At 34.1% G+C, this 22,975-nt stretch overlaps 1 protein-coding gene across 1 annotated transcript in view; it reads right to left on the bottom strand.

Moving 5' to 3' along the window:
• Positions 1-2,461: 2,461 nt before the first annotated feature.
• LOC108915313 (putative fatty acyl-CoA reductase CG5065) overlaps positions 2,462-22,975 on the bottom strand; it is a gene marked incomplete at its 5' end in the record, with an annotated part of 41,914 nt that continues 21,400 nt past the window's right edge. Inside the window, 3 exons of the mRNA XM_018721308.2 lie at positions 2,462-2,634; positions 14,321-14,587; positions 21,373-21,615. Coding sequence (XP_018576824.2) covers positions 2,499-2,634; positions 14,321-14,587; positions 21,373-21,615 — 646 coding nt within the window. The remainder of the gene's footprint in view (positions 2,635-14,320; positions 14,588-21,372; positions 21,616-22,975) is intronic.

The raw sequence follows: 22,975 nt of genomic DNA, 5'->3' as shown, positions 1-22,975 counted from the left end.
CATTGATTTAGTAAAAAAATATTAGTACGCCACTGGCTTTAAATTTAAAAAACAAAATTTTTTGGATTCTCCATTTAATTTGGGACAAAAAATTATCCTTGTAAGTTTTTCGTAACTATTATCATTTTCAAGTAAAATTTATTTATTATTACTATTACAATAGACCTACAAATTGCACGACAATAAAATAATTACTGTATCAANAACGTACTGCATAATCTTTGGATGAGCGATGAAGCCCACTTTCATCTTACTGGCTTCGTCAACAAACAAAATTTTCGGTATTGGTCAGACAATAACCCTCAAGAATTACACGAAAGACCCCTACATTCAGAGAAAGTAACCGTGTGGTGTGCGGTTTCTTCGTTAGGGATAATCGGCCCTTATTTTTTTGAGAATCAAGCTAGGAACGTTGTAACAGTGAACTCTGATCGTTACGTCAATATGTTGAATAATTTTTTTCTTCCTGCAATCGAGAACTACAGAAATGAAACAACGATTTTCCAACAAGATGGTGCAACATGCCATACAGCACGAGTGTCAATGGGTTCCCCGGTCGTCTTATGAGCAAGAACGGCGTTATTCCCTGGCCACCTCGCTCTCCGGACTTGTCGGCATGCGACTTTTTTCTTTGGGGGTACCTAAAAACAAAAGTGTTTTAAAGTAACCCCCCAAGGACTATCCAGGCATTAAAAGAAATGATTAGACTTGAAATAGCCGCAATACCGCTAGAAATGTTGCGCAATGTTATGGGGAACTTTGCAACGAGGCTGCAGGAATGTGTGCGAAACAATGGAGGCCACCTTTCGGACATTATTTTAAAAAAATGAACGATTGTGCACTAACATAATACTTCCATTCCTGTAGATCATGTTTTCATCAATAAACTTAAAAAAAATGGTTCTTTTAATGTTTTCTGAGTTTTTTAAATCATCCCGTTTCATTGACTCGCCTGTTACCTATGTCATGTGAATAAAGCCATTATAACAATATTTTAAAAGAATATTTTGTCTCAGTGCGATATAATTTATTGTTTGTTAGTTAGTACTTATGTGATGTGAATAAAGCCATTATAACAATATTTTAAAAGAATATTTTGTCTCTGTGCGATTTAAATAAAATAACAGATTTTCCTGTTACATCATACATTGCATATTGAAGTCGAACATATCTCGAAAACAAGTAAATATAGGGAAAAACTTTATATTACAAAAATTATTAAAAATTTAAAATTCTTGACATGGACTGTATTTATATATTCCAGGGAACAAAAAATTATTTAGTATCGCAACGCCATCTGTACAGAAAGATTTAAACTAAAAATTCTAACTACAATTTGAAGCTTTCAAGGGACCTAACAACCCCAATTTCCGAAACTAAAATACATTTCTTCATTTCGGAGATATTGGCAGCGGAAGTGTTAAATGGCACAACCTGTATATCAAAAGAAACTGGTGGTAGATATCAGTAATGCAGGGTACAACTTTAATACTAACAGAATATATTAACTGGCCAGAATATTTATTTATTCCAAAAACACAATTATTTACAGAGAATCGATCAGTTTATTTTTCTCATATACAGAAATGTGATTCCAAGGCACTAAATAAAAGAACTCTATAAGAAGTGGAATTATCATCTTACCCTTTCCTTCCTTCTATTTCTTCCTACCTCTATTCTATTCCTTTTCAATCTTGGTGAAATCGTTCACCTTGCACCCCTCATTTAAGTTATCGGGGGAGTAATCAACGTGAGAATGCATAGTCCAGTTTCAGGTTATCAAACACCTAAGTTTTCTGAAATTCTCCACCACTTTCACTATGAGAGATTTATAATTTTGACTTTTGTGCTTGTTAAAATAGCTTTCCGTTACATTATTGAAGCTTTGCCATGCATCCTTCTCAGTTTCATTAATACCCAACCCATAACATTCACCTTGGTTGTTCCATTGGTCGCAAGATTTGTGCGTAGTGGAGGAAGCAGATCTGTGGATGGACCCCAATAATTTTGTTGGCTATAGGGAAGACCAAGGTGAGCAATTTCGCCAAGATTTAATGGGAAAAGTATCAGGATGAATATGACGGCTGGCTATTGTAGAATTAAAGGCTAAAGGTAAAAAGGAAAACCCACTAGGCAGCTCTTTTGAAGACAAAAGTGTTCGCTACAAGTGATAGCATTAATTAAAGAAAGCTACCGAATAACCTTACCTTAATCTTATACTTCCCCAGTATATTTGTGAAACACTCTATTTTATGGGTAGAGATATTTTCTCGAAAATGATGCCAAACTGAGTTCAGAGTGGCGTTTAGCAGGTCAGAAAATATGGAGATAAAGTTACTGATTCAAGTATATAGACCAACTTCTATCACATTACAATCCTTAAGCTTATTTGCAAATAATTTATTTTTTGAGGTTTTGGGTGGCAGGATGTATTGAGGAGTTATAAAATTATAGTCCTGGGAATTTTTTTTATTATCTATACATGCAGACATAGTAAATTACAATGCATTAAAATAAACTAAATACGAATTTATCATATTGTTAACAACTGTTATTATTTCAATTTTTGATATCAAATACCACAACAGTATACCAAAAACGGTGACCTTCAGAACCATATTCAGAATCCAAAATCTGAAATAAAGAAAAATAACATTTGTATAATACATAATTGTAATGGTGTTTCTTTTACCATTTACTTTTTCATTTTTGTGAAATACATTTTTAATTTCAAAAAACGGTTTTTCAGTTATAAAGAAGTGAATCTGTCATAAATTTCAAATTTCGAATGTTGGTAAAGTTCAGATACATATTTTTTTTTATCTACCTCCAAATAATCTGGGTATTTCTACACAAATATTACTGTGGAGTTACAGTGAAATAATTCCGATGTACTCGTACATGTAGAGAGTAACAGAGTTAGAGAGATCGTTAGGACTTGATAAATTTCTACCGCAAGAACAGTTTAAATGTATGGACTTAGATCATGGTAGACATATATTTTTTTCTAAGTAAATCTTTCTCTAACCAGTGGTACTGGAATTAGAAAGAGTTAAAGATATTTTATATGAAAGGAAATCTATTTTTTGACATAATGATTATTTTCCCTAGTATATAAAAGAAAATTTTCTCCAACATTAGAAAATTTCTTTTCGGAGAAGATACGAAACCGTTTCCAATTTCGATGAACTGGATATAAGGAGTGTCCCAAAAGTAACGCAAGATTTCCCCGTAAACTCAGTGCGTCGTCGGTAACTGCAATTAAATATTTAAAAAAGCACAATGCATCGCATTTTAACAAATGATCTGCATCCATTCAAGGTTCAGCTAACACAGCAATTGAAACCAGATAACCATTTAACGCGCCGGACATTCGTTGATTGGATGTTGGAAAATCAACAAGTGGACGGTGATTTTTTAGCGACGAGGCTCATTTCCATCTTAGTGGGTGTGTGAATAAGCGAAACTGTTGAATTTGGGGCAGAGACAATGGCAACAAAGGCCGGGACGCGTGGTAATTTATTGGTTAGTTCTCGGAACGGATGGGCCAAAAAGTAAAATATTTAAGTCAACACTAATTATCGAAAGTTATTGGTTTTCAAGTAGGTAGCGTCGTCCTTCGCAGGAATTTAGCAATATTTTTAACAAGTTCACTTAAACTGTCGGGGCCATATGTTGAGCATCTAGTATAAAGAGAAAAATCGATATTTCAAATAACGCGTGAAATGCATTCCAAAGAACGTAGGAATTCCAAGAATAAGTCGTTAGAATGTTGTGAGGAAAAGAAAGTAAAATAGCTGGTTTTTAGACGGATTTTCCAAGCTATTAAGAATATATTAAATGAGATGGTTAATCCGTCCCGTATTGCTATGCGGAGTCACAAGAGGAAGGTTGTTTGTAAGCCTAGTCACAGAATCATTTATATAAATGTAAGTCCAGTCAATTAGGTAATTATTATCATGGCATAGTTATGTCAAAGCGTCCCGACATTTAGAGTTCCCGCTAGTAAGAAAAGACCAGAAACGTCTGGATCCAAGAAATGGGCGTGTCGAAGTGTCGAATTTGGGAAAGATCTACGAGAAAAAGTCAGTTCCTCCTTAGGTTCCACATTAAGGAGTCGACTTAATTTTATAGTCTCGGGCTAATTAATTAAATTTAATAATGGGTAAAGTTTTTTCCAAATTTTGCTATGAAGCGCGCATTCCCTGAATCGCGGTACGCTGTCGCGTGTCAATAAATAAATTAATAGTGTTGTTCGAGCTGTTGTGTTGTTATTTCGTTTGTTTATTTGTTTGTTTTGTTTATTGTTATTAAAACCCTTCCTGGAAGTTTTGGTGTTTCCTTTTGTTTCTTCAACTTCAGTGTCACCCTGTGCAGCCAGTCACTGGTTACATTCTACGTAAGCAATGAATGGTAAGTGCTTGAAATTCATTCTCTGAACATATAACATTTCTAAGTTCCCACGTATTAATTAAAGTATAATGATAATTATAAACTCCCTTTCGAGAATTGAATAGTAAATTCTTTTGAAATCCAGGCTCGTTATGATACTGGCATAACGGTAGACAGATAATTAAAGAAATAACCCCTCAGGTTACACAATCACTCACACTACATGATCATTCAATAACGACCACTATACAGGGTGTAAGAAGTTAGACTGCTATTACTTCAGCATGAGATAGAATAATCATAAATTAACAAAAAAGTTGTATATTATTGTAAGATTAACAGTTTTCGTATACGTATTAAAAATAATTTAGGTATTTACCAAAAAGCAAAATTCAGTAATTTTTAAACGCAAAAGTACAAAACAAACTACAACATATGCTCAAAATATCCACCACCATTTTCGATGCACGCATGACACATTCGAATCCTATTTTCGCGCACTCGCTGGAAAATATTCGGATTTGTCCTTATTTGATGGGCAGCGGCTAAAATTCGTTCTCGCAAGTCTTCGACTGTTTCAACCTCACTGGCATACACTAAGCAGGGATGGGCGGGTAGACAATGTCGACGTAGACAATGCAATTGTCTACGCGTAGACAATGATCTAGATGAAGACTTAATTTGGAAGAGTCGACAATGTAGACAATGTCGACAATGTCAACAATTAAAAAACTCTCAAAACTAGAAAAAGGTGTGGTAGGTATGTACCTCAAAAAAAGAGTTTCGTAAGGCTGTAACTCGTGATTCTTGCAAAAAAAGAAAAATTGAAAATTTGAAATTTGAAAAGTACCTACCTATCAGTATCACAACCATCTATAAAAAAATGTATAAACCGAGTACAAAAGATCAAACAATATCTGCCGAGAATTCACGAGAAAAAAAAAGTGTCTCGCTTGATGCTCCTCGATAGTTTTAGGTCAGGTCAGATTGACCAAAATTTTTTTTTTGCTATAAAATCTCTAAATAAAGATAATGTCGCATATATTCTTTAATGAAAATTTTATCATTTTTAAAGTCAGCAACAATTTGGAATATTTGATTAAGTTTTAAGAACACTTTGTGTAGATATTTTAGTTTAGTTAGAACACGTTAATTTTATTTTTTCTAAAGGTGTTAGAGTTACAGAATTTAATAAAAAAAAATTTTATTAAATATTTCTACTAATTTATAATATAGGTACCCTTTCAAAATAATTTTTGTTTCAATCCTAGATCATATTATGTAAATATATAAGATCTAAGATTTTAATACAAATCATATAGAGCTGAGCTTTTCAATAAACGATAAATGGTAACATATTTCTGTAAATATTTGCAGAGGCACAAGATAATGTTTTTTATTGCATTTTCTCAAACTAAATATTATGTGTATTTATTGATATATGTACCTCTATACATATACGAGTATTATATAATATATTCCCTAGTTTTCACTTAATGAGGTCACGAATGGAGACTAAAATTTTAAAATTAAATAAACTGTTTTTTACTGACTGTCATAATTTATATATTTATATAATTTTTTTTATAATAATTTTTGTTTTAAAAAATATAAAAAAATATATATTAAGTATACAAAAATGAAAGTTTTCACTTTCATTTCGATTGAAAGAAAATACCCCATTATAAAAATACATAATTAAATTAAATTAAACTTTATTCTTTAAAATTGTTTAACAAGTGTATAATAACATAATCATCAACATTATTGGTAGTTAAAAAAATAACGAGAAATAAATAATGTATTCAAAACTTAAAAAAAATAGGTTGCAGTCAGAAGATTGGTTGAAGGTTTAATTTATAGAACATTTTGTATTATTTAATTGTCAAGCTTTCAAGTCTTTTAACTTGAGATTAAATTATAAAACTGTGAAATTTTAACCAATTTAAAAATTATTCTAAAATTAACACATAATTGTCAAGAATGTCAAGTCACCATAAATTGTCAAATGTTTGTATAAAAGAATTGATTTACTTAGCAGGACTGAATAATATTAAGCGTTAGCTACCAAGAAAATTTTAATTCAGACACAGTGTATTCTTTAAGCAAACCCTCAACCAACTTTCTGACTTCAACCCTAAATTAACTTGATATTGTTTTGGTCAATTTCTATGTCTATGTTCTATGTTTACGTCCGCTCATTTTATGTTTATGTAAAAACAGCCAAACAGGAAAAGTTGAGTGATGAATTGAGTACAGCACAAAATAGGTCATACGTAAATGTAATGCAAATATAATATAGGTTAGATTAAACTGAAATTAGAGCGCAAACTCCGCTTTGTCTACATTGTTTACATAGTCTATGTTGTTTACATAGTCTACGCGAAGTCTACACGTAGACGTCGACAATTAAAGTCGAAGCGTAAACGCCCAGCCCTGACACTAAGTTCTTCCTGTGTCCCCATAAGTAAAAATCCAATGGATTTAGACGTGGTGAGCGGGCTGGCCAACGATGGGGATCGTTCCTGCCTATCCAGCGATTTTCGAAAGTATGATTTAAATATTGAACTACCCGTCGACTTGCATGTGCAGGTGCCCCATCATGTATGAATCACATATTTGCTCTCACGTCCAAATGTATTTCTTCCAGCAATTCCGGCAAAACATTCTGCAAAAAAATCAAATATGCCCCTCCTGTCAATCTGCCTGATAAGATAAAAGGTACTATTAGATTGTCTCCTAATATTCCACACCAAACATTTATCGAAAAACGATGCTGGAAAGATGTCTGAGAATTAAGCATAAAGAAGTTCAAAAACGTAATAAACAATGTATTTTATGGTATTCTATGCACGCAGTTATGTCAATATTCCTTAATTAATGGAACTTTTGTTGGAGATTTTGATAATTTTTTTCTCGGAAATGGTTGAGTTTAGGACCCATGTCATATAAGGTTTTTTTTTGTTTATTTTAATGAACTGTTTCGTCTGTTAAAATTAATTCAGTCAAACTTTTAACACCCTGTATATCCGAAGAGTGACTGGTGTGGATTTTACAATCGTGAGGTGATTGGTTTGTTCTTGTTTATAATGAATTTTGATAATCTTCACTCTCTCATCTGTCGTATAGCGCTCTATTTTGTCTAACCGCAACGCGTTTACTACAACATGTGACCCTGCACAATGTTGCCAATTCTTCGGAATGAAAATTTGGGAAATTTAAACTATACATTTCAATAATTTCTCTGAGGAAACAGACTTAAAGCTGTGTCCTTCACCTTTAAAGGATCGTTGGGCCTTTTAGAGCCAAGATACATGTATTTGCATAATTTGTAAATCTGCGATTCGTAGTAAACTACTTGAAAAATAAACAATGATAAGCGAAAAAATAAATTTTTATAACGTATCTCTGTTTTATTATATTCGGTTATATTAACGTAAAGCATCATATGCCACAAGGAAAAGAGAACGTAAAGAAATAATTTAAAAAATATAGGGTGTTTCTAAAACAAATGCGTTCCTTGAAAAGGGCCAGTGTGTCTTGTGTTCTTTAGTTGTATGTTGCGGTAATATAATAATAACTTTTATTCCCACGGACTATACGAGATAGTATGGGAAACAGCAAAGGTACAAAAATTAATTGTGCAGGTACTGGAAACCGTCAGGTCCCGGGTGAAGTTCGCAAATGCGACCTATACGCCACTTTAACGGGGGGAGATTGTCTTCGGCCACGATCACTAAAGCACCTACCCTAAGGACGTCGCTGCCTTTCCCCTTCCACTTGAAGTTCGGACAAGTACTCAGGGCTTCAGCGCTTCCAAAAGTGTTGAACGGTACACTGTTGCCGTTGAAACATTGAGAGCGTTACATCTGGATCAGGCACAGTGGTCAGCTTTCGACCAATCAAAAAATGCGCAGGGGTCAGAGGCTCAAAATCATTGGGATCGTTCGATAAAGGGGACCGGGGTTGAAAATTGAGGACACTCTGGATCTGTGCAAGAATTGTGCAGAATTCTTCGAATGTCAAAAAAGCATTGCCCATGGTTCGCTTTAAATGTGATTTTACAAAGCACACTCCAGCTTCCCACTGACAACCAAAATGAGGTGATCGAGGCGATATAAAATGCCACAAAATGCTGTCAGGGCTTAACGAATTCGATATAATATCTTGAGTTTCCTGACCTTGCAGAAACAAAAATAAATCTTATAATTGCGCGCTAGCGCCCATAAAATTGGTTGCATTATCCGAAAATACTGCGTGAGGTGGACCACGTCTTGACACAAAACGACGCAAGGTAGCTAAGAAACTTTCCGTGGATAGGTCGGAAACTAATTCTATGTGCAACGCTCTTGTAGACATGCAAATAAACAATGCGACGTAGCATTTTGTAAGTTTGTAGCCGCGTGATTTTTTATCCCTAATCTGTAACGGACCTGCATAACTAATGACGGTGCTATATAACGGATATAAAGACGTAGTACGTTCCTTCGGTAAAGATCCCATGAAAGGTGGATGTTTTTTGGTTTAAAACACATTTTATGAACCTTAACATGTAAGCGAACACTCTTTGAAGTTTAATTAGTGATGAAATTTTGGAAAAAAGATTGAAACCATCAAGTGTCACTAAAAGCGATAGATGTATCTTCTGCTTCTGGCAATTCCATGTTACTAATAGACCAGGCAAGTTAGACAATAAATCAGAAATTTTTTTCTGATGAACCGATCGAGTTGAATTTTTCGGCATTGTCTTCGGAAAAATATCAGGAAAAAGTCTATCTATTACACTTTGGGGCTGGATCGAAACTGCATTGCGGGTGCATAAAGTGCATCTTGGAGTGCATCAATTTTTCCGAATTTTTTAAAAATGGTAAAAATTGACTAAAAGTTGTAGAAATGTGTGTGCACGGGTTTTCGGGGTCGGAGATTCCGAATCTGACCCTGAAAAACATGCCCGACGGCCCTGGGCCCCCCCAGGGGGGCAAGGGGGGTCCTTTTGTTAAACATCGAATAGCTGAGTAATTGCCTTCTAAATTTCCACTCGGGGGTTTTTGGGGTCAGGATTTCGATTCTAAAACTGAAAAGTATGCCCGACGCCCCTGGGGCCCCCCAGGGGGGCAAGGGGGCTTCTGTAAAACATCGAACACACTCTTTGAAGTTTAATTAGTGATGAAATTTTGGAAAAAATATTGAAACCATCAAGTGTCACTAAAAGCGATAGATGTATCTTCTGCCTCTGGCAATTCCATGTTACTAAAAGACCAGGCAAGTTAGACAATAAATCAGAAATTTTTTTCTAATGAACCGATCGAGTTGCATTTTTCGGCATTGTCTTCGGAAAAATATCAGGAAAAAAGTCTATCTATTACACTTTGGGGCTGGATGGAAACTGCATTGTGGGTGCATAAAGTGCATCTTGGAGTGCATCAATTTTTCCGAATTTTCTAAAAATGGTAAAAATTGACTAGAAGTTGTAGAAATTTGTGTGCACGGGTTTTCGGGGTCGGAGATTCCGAATCTGACCCTGAAAAACATGCCCGACGGCCCTGGGCCCCCCCAGGGGGGCAAGGGGGGTCCTTTTGTTAAACATCGAATAGCTGAGTAATTGCCTTCTAAATTTCCACTCGGGGGTTTTTGGGGTCAGGATTTCGATTCTAAAACTGAAAAGTATGCCCGACGCCCCTGGGGCCCCCCAGGGGGGCAAGGGGGCTTCTGTAAAACATCGAACACACTCTTTGAAGTTTAATTAGTGATGAAATTTTGGAAAAAATATTGAAACCATCAAGTGTCACTAAAAGCGATAGATGTATCTTCTGCCTCTGGCAATTCCATGTTACTAAAAGACCAGGCAAGTTAGACAATAAATCAGAAATTTTTTTCTAATGAACCGATCGAGTTGCATTTTTCGGCATTGTCTTCGGAAAAATATCAGGAAAAAAGTCTATCTATTACACTTTGGGGCTGGATCGAAACTGCATTGCGGGTGCATAAAGTGCATCTTGGAGTGCATCAATTTTTCCGAATTTTCTAAAAATGGTAAAAATTGACTAGAAGTTGTAGAAATGTGTGTGCACGGGTTTTCGGGGTCGGAGATTCCGAATCTGACCCTGAAAAACATGCCCGACGGCCCTGGGGCCCCCCAGGGGGGCAAAGGGGGTCCTTCTGTTAAACATCGAATAGCTGAGTAATTGCCTCCTAAATTTCCACTCTGGGGTTTTTGGGGTCGGGGATTCCGATTCTGACACTGAAAAGTATGCCCGACGGCCCTGGCCCCCCCCCAGGGGGGCAAGGGGGGTCCTTTTGTTAAACATCGAATAGCTGAGTAATTGCCTTCTAAATTTCCACTTGGGGTTTTTGGGGTCAGGGATTCCGATTCTGACACTGAAAAGTATGCCCGACGCCCGTGGGGTATCGAAAGGCACATCAGATTTTTGCAATAAAACTGCTCCACCTGCTTACCAACCATGATCTTGTAGGCTCATCTTTAGGTACATTGTAACACACTAAATTTACAGAGATTAGAAAAGAAGGGTAAGAAAAACTAACAAGAAATTAATGAGTTGATTGTCATCTATTACATTTTCGACTATTTCAGGATTGGAACAGTTGGTTCCAAAACAATTTGTACATGCAAATGTGCATATAATTCCATGCTTCCTGCACCCACAAGATCTGCATTGTCGATAATCGGATTTTGTCGCCTAATTGTTATGCATTATCAGCAGTCGCACGTGCCCAAGGGATTCTTTTGAAAATCCATGATCCATGAAATATTTTTCAGTTTTAAGGAATATTTCTTTGATTTAACGAAATGTGTCTCTTGGGAACGGATTGTCCAGGATTTCTCCAATTCTATGACAATTTTTCTCAGTGATAGACAAGCTAAGATTAATGGATATTTTCGAGTGTCAGATTCGGAATCCCCGACCCCAAAAACCCCCGAGTAGAAATTTAGAAGGCAATTACTCAGCTATTCGATGTTTTACAGAAGGCGGCCTCCCCTTCCCCTTGGAGGGTTCTAGGGACGTCGGGCATATTTTTCAGTGTTAGAATCGAAATCCCCGACCCCAAAAACCCCCGAGTAAAAATTTAGAATGCAACTATTCGATGTTTTACAGAAGGCCCCCCGCTTGCGCCCCTGGGGGGCCCCAGGGCCATCGGGCATATTTTTCAGGGTCAGATTCGGAATCTCCAACCCTGAAATCCCGTGCACACAAATTTCTACAACTTTTAGTCAATTTTTACAATTTTTCAAAAATTCGGAAAAATTGATGCACTCCAAGATGCAGTTTATGCACCCGCAATGCAGTTTTGATCCAGCCCCAAAGTGTAATAGACTTTTTTCCTGATATTTTTCCGAAGACAATGCCGAAAACCGCAACTCGATCGGTTCATCAGAAAAAAAATTCCGTATTCTGGGTGATTTTGGTCTAACTTGCCTGGACTATAATGAAAACCGTTGTTATAGGCCATGTATCATATTCGTTCATTAACAATGATGGTCCGTGCCACCAAAGTGTACCGTACGTCACAGTATTGAATACGTAACAAGATAACTTCTTCCGCCAAAATATTCTGTGCAAATCACGATCCGTTTTATTTAGTAAAATCTGTCTATACATTTTGGCGATGTCACTTGCCATGACCACTAAATATTTTCTGAAGTTTAAAAGAACAGTAAATAAATCGGATTGTATAGTTGGGCCCACTTGTTGTACGTCATTTAAAGATAATCCTGAGCTACTTTTACATGACCCATCAAATACAACACGTACTTTCGTAGCCGTGACGGTCGCATTGCGCCAGGTCAGGTTTTACAGTGGACCAGTTTCCAGTGCCGTGCAGAAGTGTATTTTTAAATAATTTTCGAATTGCCCCTTTTGATTTTTTCTTTAGAAAATTGTATTTGTAAGAGTCCCCTGTACATCCAGGATTTTTTTTCGATGTGTTCTGAATCACTCTGTATAAACAAGTTAACGGAAATATTTTGAAAAATTTAAAATATGCACGACACGAAGTTCTGCTAGAGATGCCAACAATGCATCGAACAGCTCTTTTTTGCAGCTTGAAAATTATATCCAAGTTTTTCCGCAATCCCCAAAAACCTATACCATAACGCAATCTGGACTCAAATTGAGAATGGTAATATGACATAATAATATGTCTACTGGTTATATCTCGAAGACGATATAAGACAAAACATAATGTGATAATTTATAACACATAAAATCAGTATGAAATTTCCAGTTTAATGCACTCAATATGTACTCTAAGAAACTTAGTTGTAGATACCTGCGCTATAGACTTGTTAATATCTCGCAATAAGTAGCTTTTATTCATATTTAAATATCTAGGAGTGAAATGGATAAACATAGTCTTTGATGTATTTAGATGATCTTTGAACCAACGAGAAAATTTATTTACCATACTTTGCCTCATTCATATCATCTCCGACTGAAAGGTAGGTGTTATCATCCGCATAACTAATTAGATTTTCTGTTTTGTGAACTACATCAACAATATCATTTATAAATATTAAGAATAATAAAGGACCAAGAATTGATCCTTGTGGAACTCCAACACCTACGTGCAAATTTTCCGATCTGTTCCAATTAATGTCCACACATCGTTTGCTGTCATGTAAATATGAGATAATCCAATCACTCCTTTCCGCGAACACCATATGAATGTAATTTGTCTTTAAGCAAGTCATGATCTACAAGGTTAAATGTCTTGCTCAAATCCATAAAAAGTGCGCAAGTTGTTTTATTGCTATCTATATTACCATAAAGGAAGATTCATAAGCTTGTGCAAAGCGGTATGTGTACCCTTCTTTTTTCGGAGCCCATGCTGGGATTCCGTTAATATATTGTGATCAGACAAGTACCCATATATTTGGTCATAGATTCATCGCTTAGAGACTGAACTAAGTAATGAAATTGGTTTATAATTTTCGGTTAAGCGTGTATCATCTTTCTTAAGAAATCTCTGTAACTCAAGACCATGCTATCATACATAAACTGTACGAGACTTTGCCACCATGCCATCCGTGTAGTAAATAAGATGGTTTGAAGAAAAGTACTCGTGTAATGAAGGAGGGTGTACAAGGGGCCTAATAAGGCCTAAGTGCCGTGGTGGAAGACAATTCCACCACCCTCCGACATACATACATAAATCACCTTTCTTATATGTACATATAAAAGAACAACACGAGCAGTGTTAAAAATATCCGGGAATATCGCCATCTCCAATGACACATTTATTAAATAAGTAAGTGGTGGTATAATAAATTCTGAAATATTTAAGGATATTTCATCAAAATCACTCGACATTGACCTTTTAGGTGACATAATGGCATTAAAGACACAAGTTGCCGACACGGATTGTATAAACATTGTAGGATAGTTATTTACAAAAAAAATTATGTTTATCTTTGTTTTGTCATAATTCACATATTTTTGTGAAATACTGACAAAATGTTTATGGAATATGTTAGCAATACTATAAGCGTCATTAACTACTTCAGTTTTAAATTTAATTTCAGACACTGTTTATCACTCTTACCCAATATGTTATTAATAATATCCCACGCCGTTTTGCCTTTGTTATTAGATGTTTTGAGTTTTTTATCGTTATACATTTTTTTAGCTGCTAGTATGACTTTTATATTTTTTTGTATGTATCATTGTTTTATAGTTCAAGTTCTTTTAGTTTTTCACCAGAAACTTTAATACCTCTCGTAGGTAATCCAACCATTTCTCGTTAAATGTGTATTTACCTTCTTTTTTAACGGATTCTAATTTAGTCCATTATACTTATCAGTATAATATTTGCAATTTGCGACAATAGAAACACTGCTTGATATAAACTGAACAAACAATTATTATTAAATCCGTAACCTGTAGAAAATCATATATATTTTTTAACTTACATCATGGTGTTCCTTAATCCCTTTTCTCTATTGTATTCTTCTTTAAACAGTAACTTTGAGGAAGATATCTTTACTTGGCGCCAAAATGCATATCTACCATCTGAGTTCACATCAAAGTAGTGTCCAAAAGAAAACGTTTCCGTTCCATCCTCATCTACATGTTTCTGTAAAGCTTTCACTTTTGCATTTTTAAATTTCCATGAATTTAGCAAAAAATACGATAGTGTTGTATTAGCCACAAATAATTTTCGGTGATTTTTAAGAATCCTAAAAATTAAATATGAATCGTGCACTAGATTAGAGTTGTCATCTCAGCCTTCTTTAATTTCTTTTGCAAAAAAAAAGGAAGGAAATATACAGGGTCATCCTAAAATGACACGACACAAAAGTACAATGTTCTAAGGCAAATATTATCTCTATACCAAGTTACTTCATTTAGTCCGTAGATTGCCATACTTATGCGATACATTTTTAGTTCTTTCCAAACACTTAAATCCAATTCTAATTAAAAATTGTGTGTTAGAACTGGTTTATACTTTTTGACATAGCAACCGAAGCAATTGCATTTTCTACGAAATGAGAAATTGTAACAAATTCAGCTTTTATTTTTCTCTTAAAGATAAGGGCTTATTACAAGTTTTTTTTTTTGCAAAATTGTTGTCCCGAAATTAGTGCAACAACATTTGGTCATAGATTTTTAAGACAAATTTAGAGGACCCGTATTTTTTCTCCTCTTTCGGAGTTGCAGCCTCCTGAAACCTGCCCCTAAGAATAGTCTAATAAAATTATAGGTCTGGATGTTATAAGTTTTTTATTAGCACCAACGTAAGTTAACAAGAATAAAGCAAAAACTATTAGTCCAGTCGGCAGACGCCGAAAAGTTACTGTTGGTGACATTTCCTTGATAACTCGGAAATAACTACTCAGGAATACTGTAAATGATGAGTACAATAACAGGCTAATTTGCTGACAAAGTATTTTATCAGGAAAAAAGTTATTAACAATTTAATCGTGAATTTTTTTTTTAGTAGAGTTCTTTAAATAACTCAGCGGGATGACTTTGTACGAAAAAATGCTTAGGGCATGATTTTGTTCGTAATAAAAATAGCTACAAAATGGCGGTGGTCCGATTACGAAATTTGCAATAACAAAGCCGTGGGATTGAAGAAACGGTATAAAACGTCAATTTTTTAAAGTTGCTGTAGAAATGTCTATTATAAACAAAAAGTGATAAAACTTTCTTAAACTATAGTTCAATATATATGTAATAATGACGCTAAAGCCAAAAATCAGGAGCGCAGAACTTTTTGTTCTATAAGGTTTTATACATCGATCGGCATCTGAAACTCAAAACTTTGCCAAAGTTTGAAGTTTTGCTGACACTTGAAATTTGGTATACACATAGTGTAAATATGCAGAAACCAAAAGCAATTTGCAAAATTCAATTATCTTAATTTTTGCAGCTTTGGTAAGGTTTTATACGTCACCCTAGTTTTATACGTCACCGTTTTTTTTTAATTTTTGGAAAAATATGTATGTATATTTATAAAATATTCCATCCAATATTATTGCAAATTTCGTAATCGAACCACCGCCATTTTGTAGCTATTTTTATTACGAACAAAATCATGTCCTAAGCATTTTTTCGTACAAAGTCATCCCGCTGAGTTATTTAAAGAAAACTACTAAAAAAAATTTTTTTCACTATTAAATTGTTAATAACTTTTCTTTCTGATAAAATACTTTGTCAGCAAATTAGCCTGTTATTGTACTCATCATTTAAAGTAGGCCTGTATAGTTATTTCCGGGTTATCAAGGTTTGACACAGGCCGAACCTCTACCAACTGGACTATATGCTGTGTATATGATCTAGCGGAGAGGCTTTAAATATGAATAAATTATATGCATCAGCATTTCTGGAAGACCTGTTGTAATCAACAAATGAAACGCTCAGGTTTTTTTAACTTAGCTTCAGTATTCCTTATCTAAAAAATGTTAAAGCACATTCCTGACTAATTGAATATTATCTGTGATGTTGATTCCTGAACCTGTACCAGTAATGTAGCAACGAATATTAAATGTTCAAATTGCAAGTCGCACTTTGTTCACAGTAGTAACAGAAAATTAAAAATCAGAGTTGCTTTGAAAACAGTTTTGGTTGTCATAATAAACTTGACATGATCACTCTTTGTTGAGAAACGAAAACTTAAATTTACATTAATCACTCGGATGAAGCTTATTATAAAATACCATTAAGTGCTTTAATAATGCCTTATAAATTTTCAAATGCTGAATGCTGATATTGTGTCAGCACACAACCGTAACAGAGGATTGTGTAATGTTAACGCATTGGAGGCATCTCGAGAATACAGACGGAGGTCTCCTGATAGACAACATCCAAATTCTCAAGTATTTACTGATACATTTCAAAGACTCCATGAAACTGGTAATATAAGAAAAAACACAACATTAGAGCACAGAAATCAAAGAATAAATTTGAGAATTATTCGTGCATTTCGTAACAATCCTCGACTAAGAGTAATCGCGTAATCACAGATAGTATTCAATTAGCCAGGAGTGCGCTTCAACATTTCTGGAGGAACAGTGACTGAGTTGAGGGTTTCAATTGTTGATTTTATAAAATGTCAGTTTATTGCGTAACGGTGCTTATTAGGAGAAAACATAAGAATGCTTTTTGGCAGAACAATGCACGTACAATTGAAATTAATTATTATTTTGAAGATCAGTCAGTGGCGTAACACATACTTTTTATAAAAGGTATCGGCAAGTGCGGAATGCACGCCACTGGCCCCTTCTGTCGAATTGAGATTTTGTGTATTAGTACTAGTGCACTGTGGCATTCACCACACAAAATTTGAGAACAATTGGTTTATAACTCTAACAGATATTAACCGATATTTCGAAATAAGTTTATATAGTCCAACCAAATTACACTTGGAGAAACTTGGACTTTTATAAGTGGAAATGGTAAAAGGGCTTATAATAAATCTAAAAAAATAAATACGTGAGCAGGGGCGGCGGAGGGTTGATTTGGGGGGTTGAAAAGTTATGAAAAATTGTATCATTGGGATTTCTGGCAAAAGTTAAAGTCAAACAAAAAAGTATTCAATACAAAATTTGTAGATCATGCAAAAATCTACAAGTTTTGTAGAGGTCACTTTTTAAAATTTTTTAAATTTCCGAGAAAAATGCGAAAAAACAGTTTTTTTCAGATTTTTCGTTTTTTTATTTCTCATTTCCGCAAAAATAATTTAATTTTGACGAAACTTAGTGAAAGTAAACCTTTCTCTGTCTTAAATAACCTCAAATTTTTTGAGATAAAATAATTAAGAAGTTTCTGAGATATTAATTATTTTCGGCCTGAAACACTTTTTTTCAAAGAAAAATTCTACTTACAAAAATCATCGTACATAGTTCTGCCGGAAATAATTTTCTTCGTTTTGACATATACTTTTTGGTGAAATAAAAAAATCTGTAATAACATTTCAAAAACATGCTTAAAAATGCAAAAAGAAATGACGCAACAATGAATTTTACAGTTATTGTTGATAATTTATTTAAATTAAAAAAACATTCAAAAGCTGATTACACCATTCAATTGTACGGAAAAAAATAAAAAAAAAAACTTTCATTGTTTGACCCAAAACTATTTTTGTACAGTATTGCTATAAACATCTAAGTCAAATTACAAATGCACAAATGATAAATTATCTCAGGATGTTCTGAGATTTCAGCAATACAAAGTATTAACTGCAAAGTCTACTGTTGACGCGAAATCCGAAAACCCGAAATTTTGCAAAATCGTTTTATTGTTTTTCTGGCTTTATTTGAAAACGAATTTTAATTAAATTGCATATTTACATTGCCACTTTTTTCGCTCTATCCAATGGCGTCAACATTTTTGCAATCCGACGTTTCGTCTTCGACGGGCCATCGTCAGATTAATTTTTTTAAATATATCGCTGCTATTTTTATGACAAAATCTAGTCATTTTTAATTATGTATTAGATGATATTACTATAGTAATCGTTTAAAAAGGTTTTTACCTATCATTAAAAATTTTTCCTAAGTACGGCTCTGAACGCTTTCAAAATACCTGTATCTATCCTGAGGAGAGAGAGAGAGAGAGAGAGAGAGAATAAAAGTCAATACAGCACAAAATATCCAACAATTTTTTTTAATCCATAATTTAAAAAGTTGTACCTAATAAAAAAATAATACGAATTTATGAAATATTTTATTATTTCTAATTAGTATTGCTAACAGTAGTAAAAAATTGTTGTATATTTGGTGCGGTATTGACTTTTATGCTGTTATATGATTTTGAAAGCGTTCAGAGTCGTACTCAGGAAAAATTTTAAATTATACATAAAACAAGCTAAAAACTTTTTAAGCGATTACAATAGTATTATCCTCTAATTTAGAATTAAAAATTACTTTAAATTTTGTCATAAAAATAGCAGCGACGTATTTAAAAAAAATAATCCGATGATGGCCCCTCGAAGACGAAACGTCGGATTGCAAAAATGTTGACGCCATTGTATAGAGCGAAAAAAGTGGCATTGTATATATGTAATTTATTTTAAAATTCGTTTTCAAATAAAGCCAGAAAAAAATTAAAACAATTAGCAAAATTTAGGGTTTTTCCGGATATTTCCGGAACTACCCGGGATTTTAAAACTTTCTAAACAGCATATTGCGAGGTATAAGAAAACACAACTTTTTTCTAATCTGAGCCACCCTGTATATTTTACCGTTTCCTAGATCCTAATGCTATCCCATCCTTATCTTGGACACACTGTATATCTATAAATTCATCAAACTTTTAAAAAAATAAGTACACTAATCGATCCTACGGAAAAAAAAATTATTATTTATTTTATTTATTCACTATTCGACTTATGTTTATAGCAATACTGTATAAAAATAGTTTTGGGTCAAACAATGAGACAGTTTTTTTTGTATTTTTTCCGTACTATTGAATGGTGTAATCAGTTTTTGTTTTTTTTTTAAATTTAAACAAATTATCAACAATTACTGAAAAATTTATTGCTGCGTCATTTTTTACTTTTTTGCATTTTTGAGCATGTTTTTGAATTGTGATTGCAAATTTTTTTATTTCACTAAAAATTATATGTCAAAACGAAAAAAATTATTACCGGCAGAAGTCTGTACGATAATTTTTTTAAGTAGAATTTTTCTTTGAAAAAAAGTGTTTCAGGCCAAAAAAATGAATATCTTAGAAACTTCTCGATTTTTTTATCTAAAAAAATTTGAGGTTATTTAAGACAGAGAAACGTGTACTTTCACCAAGTTTCGTCAAAATTAAATTATTTTTGCGGAACTGAGAAATAAAAAACAAAAAATCAGAAAAAAACCTGTTTTTCGCATTTTTCTCGGAAATTTTGGGGTTATGTTAAAAAATGATCTCTACAAAAGTTGTAGATTTTTGCATGATTTACAACTTTTGTATTAGATACTTTTTTGTTTGACGTCAACTTTTGCCAGAAATCCCAATGGTACAATTTTTTATAACTTTTCGACCCCCCAAATCAACCCTCCGCCGTCCCTGCTCACGCATTTATTTTTTTTTCGTTTATTATAGGCCCCTTTACCATTTCCATCTATAAAAGTCCGGGTAACAATTTTCTTTTTTTTCCTCTAAATGAGTTAATTTGATCGGTCTAATATAGCAAAGTCCCTTTAATTTTATCGGATCTACCTTTTCCTGATATTTTTCAGAATGAAAATGGGACACTCTGTATGTTTGATATTATCTCAGCAAATTTTTGTCCATCAGTCTACATCCAACATCTTTAGGTATAATGGGCTGGGGAACAAGTAGTAACACCCATTTTTTTTTCAAAAATTCACATTCCTCAATCAGGTTGTGCGTTTGGTTGCTTCGTTAGAATTATTTGTTGTGAATTTTCGTTTATTTGAAATGGAATGTCAAGTTTTTAATCGAGACTGGGAAAACGGTAAAGCCACTCAAACTACGCGGCAAATTTAAATGTACGGCACGTATACGAGTATGGTGATGCGATGAATGAACGAACGGCCCCGTTGATGGTTTCTGCGCTTTAAAGAAGGTGACTTCAACCCTAAAGACATTAATCGTTCTGGACGCCCTGTTGAATTTGTTGACCAAATGAATCAAGAAGGGAATTGGCTCCGAGGATGGAATGTGATCACAAAACAGTAGTAAACTATATGCATTCGATGGGAAACGTTCAAAGACTCGGCGCTTGGGGCCCCCATTTTTTGAATGAAAACGATAAGAACCAACGCTGCAAAATTGCTGCTGGTTCGATTAACGCGTGGTCATAATATTGTCGCCGGTGATGAAAAATGGTGTTGACCTTGAAACAGCGGAAAGTTCCAAAAACGAAGCAACTCCATGAACAAAACCAGAACTTCATCCTCGAAAGACAATTTTATACGTATGGTGGTATTGGAAAGGGATTCTTTGTTACAAACTCTTACCAAACAAACCGTCAACGCACAACTCTATGTCCAACATCTACGGGGCTACGACGTTCTTTTGCAACATGACAATGTGCGACCACATATCGTCAATATCACCAAAACGGCCATTCGGAAGTTGAATTGGGAAGTGCTGCCACGCCCGCCTTACTCTCCCGATCCCGCGCCTTCTGATTTTCACCTCTTCCGCTCTTTGTCAAACACTGACGGTATTTCTTTTAACAATGAGTTAAGAGCTTGGTTAGATGAGTTTTTCGACTCAAAACTGGAGGATTTCTACAGAAGAGGCATCGCGAAACTTGTTAACGTTGAGAGGATGTCATAAATGATGTATTCTTCATCACTGATAAGCCTATTAATATTTGTAGAGTTAAAAATAAAATATCTTAAATTTGCACACCGTACTCAGAAACCGAAGTTAATATGAACTGTTTTCTTATTTTGAAATGTTCTATCACTTCCCAGAGGTAAAGTCTAACGTGTCGAGACACCCTGTATATTATAAAATAGTATAATACCATAATGACGCTTGACTATCTACTTACAGCGTTTCCTTTCCAAAAGCCTTTAGTAAACCATCAACAAGTAATGCAGGTATCGTATGGTGTAAAAAGAAGTATACATAAAACTTGTGTAAGTTATTTACCATTGACCATGAAGGATACCAAAATAAATTTGTATATGGTGCGTCCCATATTGTCATTCGGCCATAATCTAGTATTTCTTTGCATGTCATGACTGTCTTTTCACCAGCAGTAGTGTTGTATACTGGAATTTCATCCAGGTCACTGAAATGAATTTAAAGGTAACTTTTTAATACTGTTGATCTTATTCTCTAATTAATGGAGTATAATTGCGTTGTTTAATGTTGCAGCATATGTGAACGGTAATAAAAAAAGTACTAAAAGGACTGTATGGAAACTCAAGCTACAGTCCGGTTAATGTCGGACTCCGCAAGGTCTGCGAAATGCACCTATTGGATTTATTAATCCAGTTGGGAACCACAACTTCGTCGGAAGACGTGCATTTGCAGAGTTTTGCTGGCATTCGCCGTGGATTAACAACATATCAACAAATTCATTCATTAAGCACAATTTTTAATAAAAAATTCAATGAAATACTGAATGATATTTAAACCACGCTAAATAGTGTCCGTACAATATTTATTGAGATAGAATTCCAAGAAATTAATAAGCCAATAAAGTTCTGTTATCGGAACTTCTGTAACAATTTACCGCGGCATGCCTTGAATTTTTTGAATTGGACTATGCCGGATCGATTAGAGGTATTTTCATCTTCCAGCTCCCATCGGAAGTGGTCTTACCACTCCAAAATATATATATTATTCTGGCGATAACTAGATAACGCTACATAAAATTCTTAAGAATGGCTCAGGTTTCATTCCACTCATAAATATAGATTCCAGGTATGCTATATTTTAATTTAGACAAGATTTATTGCATGTTACTCCTTTACGTGAGAAATTCCCTTACTATCCGTCGATAACGTGTCAAAATTCTGAAATTATTCTAAATTTTCTTATGCCTGTACATTTATATGATATCTGACGTTACTGAATGGTTCTTTATTATTCTTTTTAACTTTTTGATGATGCATGAGTGCTTTTTATCCATTATTTAATGTATACATTTAGTTTTGATCATAATTTTGACAGCTGAGACGTTTCATTTTAAAACTTATACTACCACAAACTTATTGTACATATAAAAATATCCTTCCTTCATACCTTTACTGTGATCCACACACCTTTTATGTCGGTTTTTTCTATATTACAAAATATTTCTATTTATTTCAAAATTTTTATGTGTTGGTCCCTTTTTTATACATTTTAAGTTTTCATAAGAACAAATCATAACATTTTATATACAGGGATGGCCAGAAGTACGGAATAAAATTCATATCTTTTGAATGAGTTAATTTTTTTTTAAAACGCCGAAACACGTTAACTGATTTTGATTTTTTCCCATCTTTCGGTTATATAATAATTAATTTTTCTTCAACCCCCTAACACCCAGCTACCCCTACTTTTTTTTCAAATGGAAACATAAGGCATGAGGGGGCTCGTTGAAAAGCTTATAGAAAACCGAATCCAGCCATACCAAATAAACAAGTTTTATTTTTTCAATA

This window comes from Anoplophora glabripennis, unplaced genomic scaffold, assembly GCF_000390285.2.
Source record: "Anoplophora glabripennis isolate ALB-LARVAE unplaced genomic scaffold, Agla_2.0 scaffold1362, whole genome shotgun sequence".
NCBI classification, from domain to species: domain Eukaryota; kingdom Metazoa; phylum Arthropoda; class Insecta; order Coleoptera; family Cerambycidae; genus Anoplophora; species Anoplophora glabripennis.
The sequence above is the reverse complement of the archived record's forward strand: the minus strand, read 5'-3'. Positions and strand labels throughout refer to the sequence as shown.